The 10,627-nt window shown below is 45.5% G+C and overlaps 1 protein-coding gene across 1 annotated transcript; it reads left to right on the top strand.

The window, feature by feature from the left end:
- Window positions 1-395: 395 nt before the first annotated feature.
- On the top strand, window positions 396-4,050 carry LOC127144425 (60S ribosomal protein L2, mitochondrial-like). The gene is given in 2 exon segments (XM_051080338.1): window positions 396-2,589; window positions 2,591-4,050. Coding segments are annotated over 2 exon segments (915 nt in total). The 5' UTR covers window positions 396-1,923; the 3' UTR covers window positions 2,840-4,050.
- The last annotated feature ends 6,577 nt before the right edge of the window (window positions 4,051-10,627 follow it).

Raw genomic sequence — 10,627 nt, 5'->3', positions numbered from 1 at the left:
GGAAGAGAGAGGGATGAAAGCAGGCAGGTTTCGCTAATTCAGCCAGGAGCGGTCCCAGGATCAGGATCTCTTGGTTGAGGCGGAGGTCCCGGTGCGAGGTAAATCAAGGAGGCAGAGGCGCAGACCAGAGGCTGTGGTCTCTGATTTCTGTGGAAGAAGTAGTCCTTTCTTTTCTTGGCGCTCTTCCGCTTTTCATCTAAGCTCTGATGATTACTATGGTATATGAACAAGTCAACTCTACGGATGAGCAAGAAATCCTATAATGCAGGGTTCTGGGACAAAGACGAGAAAGGTAAAGGCCAAGGCCTCCAGCTAAAAGTAGGGTTTTTCACTCCCAAAGAATTCGACCACCGAAAGCGATATCGGCGGATATGTACATGGAGCCATTATTCTGGTTGCGCAATGGAGCTACTTTCTTCATCAATTAGCAGCGAGACTTAAAGGAAGAGAGGTTGCCGGAGAAGAGCGAAGGAGTGGTATGTCTCCAATCCTCATGTCTGAAGTCAATCTTGTCTGATCCTTTTGTTCCGTGAAGACCCCACGGAGCGGTAAACCCCTCTTTGATCTTTACTAAAAACAAAGGTCCAGATTAGCTTAATTAGTGAATTTGGGACTCGTAGATAAATTCAGGTGCGAAGCAGCTCGACTAAGAAGGAGAAAGAAAAGGAGCGAAGGTACTCTACGAAAAAAATATAGGAGAGGAGCGAAGCCACTCGACTGAGGTTAGGAAGGTTCAGAGCGGTTAGGAGTTGAAAGGAGTGCAAGTTGACGCTAATTCAATTATAAAGAAGAAATCTATGAATAAAGGCTCAAAGAATTTGAGGGACGACTTCTCAGTCTTCTTCTTCTATCTCGTTCTACAACTCAGTCGACTCAATTTCATCTTTCCTTTCCAGTCTAGGCTTTTTTTCTTAGAGCTGAGCATAGTCAGATTGATAATAGGATTTCCTCATCATCAAAACCATCTCACCTCTGATTTGAGAAGAAAACTTCCATGACGTATAGGGCCTTATACTAAGCATGCCTAAGAAATGGCGGAATTTGAGGCTCAAAGAATTTGAGAGAAGAAAGACAACTGAATATGAGCGAAAGCGGCTCGCCGACGATAGGGGGAGAGGACCGACTGAATTTTGAATGCTTTGGGGGGAGTGACTGAGTCCTTGGGGGGAGCAATCCCTCTTTTTTCTCTATCTGAAGCTGGAGGGTAGTGAGACTTCTAAGGGTGTGGGAACTCATTCCGCTTCTTTCTTCTGTTAACTCATTCCCTGCGTGGAACAATTACTTAATCTTCTCATTAAGACGGAATGAAAACCAGAAGGAGTTCGCCTGAATTAAGGCACAAACCAATTCATTCTTGCAATGCATGAACATCGAATGAAAGTGCGAACCCGTTGACTCCTTTCGATTTCACGCTTTCCCACAGAAAAATATGGATAGTCCTTCGGACCCGTCCGGACGCGTAGTTTTGATATTCTCTTTCTTCTCTTTCCTAATGGAAGACAACTCCTTCTCCGCGTAGTGGGACCTTGTTCATTGATTCCATTGACTTTGATTCCGTTCGGATTGCTCGCCTTCTACGGACTCTTCAATACGTGATTTTTCTTGCGGGTATAAGTACCAACCAGAAAGAAGAAAGCCGTCCTCCGTCTCATTGATAAGGGACATATTCATATATATTCAACTCCGGACTGGTCAGATTACGCTTTCGCTGCAGAAGTAGTAGAAAGTCAAGATCAGCCTATGATTCCCGTCAGATAGTCATGTAAGAGCGAGAGCTGCTTTCTAGTTCAAGAGGAGGACGATCAGAGTTGTCTTCCTTGTCGCCGTCATCTCTCTTATCTGAGTTCCTATATATATTCTACTCAATTGTTGAGTGTTGAGGAATGGGATTTGCCTTTATTCTTAAGGGGCGGGCGGAAGAGAATGATTACGATCTCGACAAAGAGACAAAGCCAAGAGGGGAGAGCACTTAGACAATTCACTTTGAGTACAGGGAAGTCCGCTGGTAGGAATTCCTCAGGGCGTATTACGGTTTTTCGCCTCGGGGGTGGATCGAAGCGATTGCAGCGAAGAATTGATCTGAAACGAAGCACTTCGTCTATGGGCATTGTGGAAAGAATCGAATATGACCCTAATCGTTCTTCTCGGATCCATCCAGTACGATGGATCGAGGGGGTCCGCCAGAGGAAATGCAAGACTCAAGAGGAGTTCGCTCCTCAGCCTCAGATCCTCGAACCTACCACGACCACCATCCGCGGCCTATTTTCGTTCTCTTCCCCGCCCGGGAAGGTGGATCAAAGAAAGGTAGCTTCCTTCTCTCCTGGACGGATGGCGGCTTATGTAGTGGTCGGCCTTCCTACCACCAGGATGCCTCCTTGGTCGAAGAGCCCCGATACTAGTACTAGGAAGGGCGCAGGAAGCAAAAAAACTTGCGCGAAGGACCTTTTCTTCTCCGCCTTCTCCTCTCAAAAGACCAAGGGAGAGACAGCATCCCTTTCCTTCGGTAGCTCTTTTGCTTTCCCAAGGGTAGCGGTAGCTGGGGCAAAGCCCGCTTTCTTCGCTCCGCGAATGAGAGAGAAAGTCAGAGGAAAAAAAGACGTTCTCTCTTTGCGAGGTCCGAAAGTGGAGAACGCATAGCATTCTCTGGGCACATAGGATGAAAGGTAAAGCTGCCCTTTCTTGGCGGAGTTTTAGGCGGCAAGAGACTTTAGGGCTTGTTGGAGGTGCTGAGCATAAGGAATCGAAAGCAGAGAGGGATCAAGGTAGCTTACCTGCCAAGCCGATAGGCGAAGGGCCGAAGGATGGAGCGTGCAAAGTCAATCGTGTACCTGTCGTGTGACCCGTTGGTCCTAAGCAATGTCTTGCGCGAAGGGACCCACCTAGAAAAGCTCGCCTTTATGTTAGGGGGGGCACTAAAATGGAACTTCGATCGGATGCGGGTATCCAATCCCGCCGCTGAGATGTCAAGCGGATTCCTGGGCGTTGACGAATGGCCGGCCACCTTTGACGTTAGAAGAGCAAAAGGCCCGGGGCATAGCTGGATGAACCAATGTGAATGAGTGTCAGCTTCGTGACCGAAGACGATTGGTGCTGACCACACTAGGTGCTACCGTGGTAGCAAGAGAGGCCAGGCGGTGACAATTGAGAGGTTCTCACTGAGCATTCCTAGTCACACGGGAAGAGAGGTCAAATGGCAAGGCCATACGCCCGTTTGGCTCCTCGCGGAGTATAGCTCACATCCAAACAAAGATCTGATTGGGGAACGGGGCAAGGCCCATGAAGCTCCGGCAGAAAGGGAAGGCCTGCCAGGCCGTATGCCCATGGGTGCAGGATTCTTCGAAAAAGCGCGGGCTGACTCGGAGACCTGGGGACCTTGGCTTAGGAAGGAATGAAGGGGAGCTCTTCTCGCTTTCTCCGCCAGTGGCTTATGTAGTGGGAAGGCCGACGACTACACAGACTCTATACCAAGTCATGGAGCGATAGCGAAGGAGCGAGACCCATCAAAAAAGAATATGATCTGACTTTCAGTAGGTTCGGAGGCAGAAAGGGAACAAGAGCGAGTGAACTTCTTTCATGAGATCTTCATTCTCTCCCTTGTTCATTGACTGCTCTTCTTCTTTGTTTAGAGGTGATAATAACTCAACTTATCTCTTTCGGGGAAGGAGGCATTCGAAAGCCCGACAAAGGCCTATGATATGCCTCAAAAGAAAGTACGAAAAGAAGGAATTAAACTACCACGGACCGGTGTAGAAGTCACTTAGCCGTCTACAAAGGGAAAGGGCGTCGGTACGGAGTCACGTCAACTGTGGATATATACTAGTAGGTAGGCTAGTTGGAACTACGTCTGAAACTATGGTATGGACCGAGACTACACTAAGGAACAAGGAAGTCTCACAAAGAAGTCAAGGAACGAAGCTCTTTCTCTCTAGTTGGCAAGGCTTTTTTTTGTCTATTTAGAGAGAGGGGGCTTGAAGTTCTTAGGAAGAGCCGTAGGAGGCAGCTCACGTACGGTTCGGGAGCCGAGCCCCAGCACAGGGACTGAGGTCAACACTTATTTCATAGCCAGTCATAAATGTTCAGCGGGCAAGATGGTGATGAATTGCGATTGGTCCAAACCTTCGACCAGCGACTTATTGCGACCCGCCCAGAATGGCCATACATACTCAGACCTTATTCACATCACACAGCGAAGAAAGGCCGAATAGAAGGGGGCACTGGCTGCTTCTTGGCCACGCCCCCCCGCAACTAGATACGAGATACTTGATCGAAATTCTCAAATAGGAAATTGCATACCATTCGCCGATAGTAGTATATATAGGAAATGGGTACATGATAGAGAATCTCATCCAGGTCAAAGCGCAAAGCTGGCTCGAGCCGCAGGAACTTTTGCTAAAAGAATGAAGGACACCCCCTACACTCTCTCTTAGGCTTGTGCGGCTACCGCGGAGTGGGGAAAGAAAGAGAAAGCCTATGATTCGAATTCCACTCAATCTTTCTGACTAGTTCTTTGTGTCTAGGCTTTCCTCCCGCCTCAATGAACAAGGGCTTCTCTTCCTTTCTGTATATATTGACTTCTTCTTTCCTCCGGTCTCTTTATTCAATGAGCTTTGATCCTTCACAGTCGCTTCGCTTCGCGCCTTGCCTCCGCTTTCTTCTGAAAGGGAAAGAGATCATGAAGATCGAATTCAGAGATCAAGATTCTCTCTTTCTTCTTTCCTTGTTCATTGATCTTTCTCTTAAGCCCACGTAGGGGGTCAAGCTTCTTCTCTCCCACTTCCTTTCCTTGCTTCTATCCTTTCCACTCCTACAGATAGGCTTTCTATGGAACTCAATCTTTCTTCCTTTCACTCAAAATTCTTTGAGCCTGGTGTCAATGTTTCTGACCTCCTTCGGACGGCTTCAAACCTTGAACTTCATCTTCCTTTAAGCCCTTTTAGTAGGTTCAGAATCCAATGGCCCTTGTCAAAGAAAAGAAAATACGGACAATAAAGAGGAAGACTGAAAGTTGACTTTCACCTTGAGGAGTCTGAAGAGCAAGGACAAATGGTTCTGATAGAGAAAAAAGATCGAGACCTAGATGAGAGCAGGACAAAGAAAGACCAAAGGCAAGATTCAGCACTCTAATTGGATACGCCAACCAGCACTCACTATAACCGATGTTCGTATAAGAATCTAGTTTCTCTATTCTCTTGTTCGTAGAAAAATCTAGTTTCTGGATTTTGGCTATCTGATAATCGATTTAGGAATTTCCTAGAAAATCACATGAAATTGCAAACCAAATTGTGTACAAACAAAGGCGGTGCAAGCAATATGCGCCGGCGCGATTGGTTTTCAGGCAAAAATACATGGTTTGACCACTAAAAAGACCACCCGAACAAGCGATATGCGCCGAAAGGCCTATATCTTCCCCGTTCAAGTGACTGACGGCGACTGCTAATGAAAGAATGTCATGAGAAAAAGTGGGCTGGACACAATGGTTGGCAACGAAGGTACGCTCTACTGAAAGAGGGTGACTACTGGCCGAGCCTTCGGGATGAGGTGATGCAATTTACTAAGACTTGTCTTGTATGCCAGCTTAATATGAAGCGAAGGACCAAAGTGAGCGGGTCTATGTGAACCCTTACCTGTGCCCTCAAGGCCGTGGGAGAGTGTGTCCCTCTCCTTTTAGTCGAGTCACTTCGTCCCTCTCCTTTTAGTCGAGTCACTTCGTCCCTCTCCTTCCTAACCTCACTCGAGCCGCTTTCGCTTTTAGTGGTCTCATTGAGAATCAAGTCAAAGACTTTGCGGTCCGGAGTCCTTTCAATATTCTTTGACTTTATCAATGAGCTCCTCTCCTTATCAGTCGAGCCTCTATCTGAATTGCTTCTACGTATTCAGACCGGAGAACAAGCATCAAGAGAAGCCGCAAGAGTCTGACGAGAGAGGGGCTAAGCGAAGCAGCAAGAGTCTGACGAGAGAGGCGGAGTAAGGAGTTGACGCTCGACAACAGAGGATCTCAAGAGCTAACCTTCCCTTTTTGAGTAGGAATAAAGGAGAGAGCAGAGCGGTTGCCGAAGCCTCAGATCTTGGAGTTGAATCAGTGGTGGCTCTTGATGTATAGGTTATCATCGGTTGAATGAGAAAGCGTAGAAAGACCTGAAAGTTGGAGAACAAGGCGGAGTAGGAGTTGAGGGATATTGTTTGAATAAAGTCTCAATTCATATATGAATCACTATATTCTCTGAATTCGAACTCAGTACAGGAAGAGGAGAATCGGCAGCTCTACTCTCTTTCCGAACAGTCTAAATAGGGGAGGGGGGAATCTCTCTAAGGAGAGGTTGCAGCCCACGTAGCGGTTGGGTTGAGAGACCAGCGTAGGGCGGGATTGGACTTTCCTCCTCCTTTTTTTTTAGGTTCTTTCATGATGAGGCTCAACTTATAGAGGGTTACGGGGAATCTGGAGTCTGAGAATACGGGAAGCATTCGAACTTTCTCATTCATTATCTCTTTTTCGGGCAAAGATACAAGGTCTCAAGGCAGAGGTCTTTTCATCAGTCTCGCTCGGAGGCTCAAAGATCATTGAATAAAGTCAAAGAAAGTAGCTCGGTCAGGATAGGTATTTCGAATATGCTCGACGGGTAAAGCCTTAAGGAAGGCAAGAGGTAAGCACTACACTATTGTCTAATAGGTTGAGTTTTGGTCTCCCTCTTGAGTACCCGCCCGGGACGTCTTTCTTGTGCCTGTACTGCCAAGGGAAGGTGCCCCATATAGTTAACAAGACTTCTCCCCTTGCCCAGTTTTCCCGGTTTGGGGACAGGGTTTGCTGCCAGAATGAGATTATGAAGAGTGAAAAGCAAAAACAAAGGTCCAGGCTCAAAGATCATTGAATAAAGTCACTAAAAAGACTGGCGTCGAGACCTCCCACGTAGCGGTAGAGGAAGGAAGCCATTTCCAGCACGAGCCAATCGAGAAAGCCGAAAAAGTAGAACACTTTCCGCACGAAAGGGAAAATGCACAGTAGAAGGAGTTTCAGAGGAAGAGCATAACCGATCCAATTCAGAGCTGACGCGCGGGTCTTTATCCGAGACAGATGTAGACCCGAAGGCTCGACCGGCCGAAAAGAATCCCAGTTTCTAGGGCGAACAAGTAGGTTATTTGTCCAAATTCAATGTGTTAAGCAAATGACAACGGAGAAAAGTCATCCATTCATTCTTTGTCAACTCCTTACGGAGCCTCCTTTCCTTTGGACGTAGAAGGACTTGCGCTTGCACTCCTTAACACTCCTGAAGAGCTCTTTCTCATATTACATTTCACCTTTCTTTGTCTTTGAATGCGCTTGGCTTCTAACCTTTAAGTAGGTTAAGTAGGTTTAGTAGGTTTGCAGTCTCTCTTCTTCTCACCCTATTTAGTAGTAGGAGATGTAGTGCCTCCAGTTCGCTCTTGATTTCTTTTCTGACTTTCAGTAGGTTCGTCTCCTCTGGCTGATTATCTGACTTTCTCGTCTTCTTCCTTGCCTCCAGTTGTCGCTTCCCTTCTAGCCTCCTTTATCGTCTTCTGGATGAGGTAGGATCCATTTCGGAGCTAAGGACCAAGTAGGGGAGGCAGAAAGGTATGAATGAGAGTCCGCTCTCCTGAGTTCAGGTTGGGGGCGAACGACTTCCAAGGAGAGGCGGAAAGAATTTGCGAGGATCGATCACGAAAAAAGGGAATGAATGAGAAGTGGAAAATCAGTGTACTCTAAGCTAGGGTGAAAGGGCTTACCCGAGAGGCGAGTTGGAGCATTACTTCTTGTATTCTGTATAGGTGTGAATCGCTTTCTAGAGTAACTGAAAGAGGAAGTGCTACCGGGATAGGATGAAAACTAAGTAGCTCATTGGGTTGGATCGGGTAGAAGGCTTTACCGAGTTGAAGCAGCGAGAGGTACTCATATGCAACAAAGAGAATACGAGGTGTTCAGCCCCGAGTGGGAAAGGTGTGAATCGCTTTCTTTGGAGAGGTGCAGGAGAAGTAGCTTTAGATTATAGATCAGCTGTGCCTTATTCATGATAAGGCCTCGCCTTAGGCTTCTTTCTCTTTGATTTCTTGAAAGAAATTAGAATGATCGGTTGAATCCCGTATCCTCATCAGTCTCTTAAAAGAGGTCCCTTTGACTCCGTCACTGAGGGAGACTGACAGCCAGAGTCAAGGATAGGTTATCTGCTGCGAAACCTACGGGTTGACGGAATTTAAGAAGAAAGGGAATGAAAGAAGAGGTGTGAATATCGAGACAGAGTTCTTTTCATAACTTCCAGAGTCAGACTTCCACTTCGCATGAGAAAGAAGAAGTTCAGTTTCAGGCGGGATAGGGAAGATCTCTTTGAATAGTATTCTAAGTTGCAGCATACGAAGTTGCAGTTGTTTAAGCTCTTTCTTCAGTAGCTGCTTTAGTTGTGGAAGTTTAAGCGAGACCAGCCTAATTTTTTCATATGGATTTCGATCATTCTTTGATAAGGAGTTCGCAAATTCTTTGCTCCTCTCCTTATTATTTTGAGTCGAGTTATTTCTAAATATAAGGGCTATAATGAAGGAGTTTCGCTCTCAAATTCTGAGATCAGTCTTTGATCCTTATCATTTGGAGTCGTCCGGAGGCGCGAAGCGAAACGACTGTTAAGGAGTGGTATTATGAAATAGCTCTCCAAATAAGGAAGGAGAGGGGAGAAGCGAAACGACTGTATCTAATAGGAGTGGTATTATTCAATAGCTCTCCAAATAAGGAAGGAGAGGGTCAAAGAATTTGAGGCGAAACGACTGTATTATCATAAAAGAAGGAGTGGTATTATTCAATAGCTCTCCAAATAGTAAGGAGAGGGGAGAAGCGAAACGACTGTATCTAATAGGAGTGGTATTATTCAATAGCTCTCAAAATAAGGAAGGAGAGGGTCAAAGAATTTGAGGCGAAACGACTGTATTATCATAAAAGAAGGAGTGGCATTATGTTTATTTTATATGGATTTCTGAGTCCTCCGGACGACTCCAAATAGAGGAGAGGGTCAAAGAATTTGAGGCGAAACGACTTCATTATTGAAGGAGTGGTATTATTCAATAGCTCTCAAAATAAGGAAGGAGAGGGTCAAAGAATTTGAGGCGAAACGACTGTATTATAATATTAATAGGAGTGGTATTATGAAATAACTCTCCAAATAATAAGGAGAGGGGAGAAGCGAAACGACTGTGAAGGAGCCCTTTATTTGAAGAAATCACTCTCCAAATAGTAAGGTTCGAAGAAAGTCGACTGATAAGGAGAGGAGAGGGTCAAAGATGAATAAAGAAAGCGAAACGACTGAATTATCATAAAAGAAGGAGTGGTATTATGAAATAGCTCTCAAAATAATAAGGAGAGGGTCAAAGAATTTGAGGCGAAACGACTGTGAAGGGAGCCCTTTATTTTCAGAAATCACTCTCCAAATAGTAAGGTTCGAAGAAAGTCGACTGATAAGGAGTCAATGAACAAGGGCGAATTCCTTATTCTTAACAGGAGTGCAACGAAAGAAATCCATATAAAGAATAACCTACGGACGGACCCTTAATTGAATCCATATTCATCTGAAAGGATCAAAGCTCATTTCATAAAGAGAAAGCGAAAGTCCTTATCCCTTATTAGGAGTGCAACGAAAGAAATACATATGAACCTCCGGACGAGTCAGAAATCCATATTCATCTTCAAGGTGCGAAGGTACTCGTAGTTTCAGATATAGGAGAGGATCAAAGAATTATCGAAAGGCGAGGCGGAGTAGGCGCAAAGAATTTTCGAGTCCTTATCCCTATTAAAAAGATGAAAAGGATCAAAGCTCATTTCATAAAGTGAACCTCCGTCTTCTTTTTTCTAAGATTTCGAAGGAAAAAAGCCGAGGCTCGACTGATAAGGAGAGGAGTTGCGAAGTTTGAAAGGAAAAAAAGGATCTCTGAGAATTTGCTTAACACATTCATTCCTTCCTTATCAATGATCCGACTATCCACTGAAAGTAGAAAAGGAAGACAAGAGAATAATCCCACGGAGCGGGGAAGTTCAAGGTTTTCATAGAAAGGAAGAAAAAGTCAATGGAAGTCCTGGAGCCTCCTACCCCCTTGTTCATTGAGGCCTTCTCCGCCTCCGGCTTTCTTCTTCTGATTCTTCTGAACTTATGATTTTGAAATTTCTTGTTCTTGAATTAATGTAATGAATGAATGAAAAGAATGGCGGCTAAGACTGCTTGGGCTAAGAATAAGAGGAGCTTTTGGAAGGGGATTCTGACTATTTCCTTTCAAAAGGATGGCTAAAAAAGGCTTTCGCCGATGAATCGCTAAAGGATACCAGGAATAAGACAAGTTTCAGACAAGGGGCGGGCAAGTAATGGCACAGCGGGGGTATACCCTGGGGGATTGAACTGGGTTAGTGAGAGCTAGGGCTAAGTCGCGAGTACTTAGATAAAGTAGTCAGTCACTAGGTGAAGCAGTATATTCTTTTGATCCAAAGGCACCTCGGTACTTCCATCCGCCATCAACAGGCCTAAGCAGGCCTAGTAGCTTGCATATTCCCGTATGAGTAAGGGTGATTTCTGACTTCCGTCTCTGATTTCGTCCCATTTTCAGTAGTTCCTTAGCTTAGTCAAGTAGGGATGGGGGGCTGATA

Source organism: Cucumis melo, chromosome 12 (genome assembly GCF_025177605.1).
Source record: "Cucumis melo cultivar AY chromosome 12, USDA_Cmelo_AY_1.0, whole genome shotgun sequence".
Taxonomy (NCBI): domain Eukaryota; kingdom Viridiplantae; phylum Streptophyta; class Magnoliopsida; order Cucurbitales; family Cucurbitaceae; genus Cucumis; species Cucumis melo.
The sequence above is the reverse complement of the archived record's forward strand: the minus strand, read 5'-3'. Positions and strand labels throughout refer to the sequence as shown.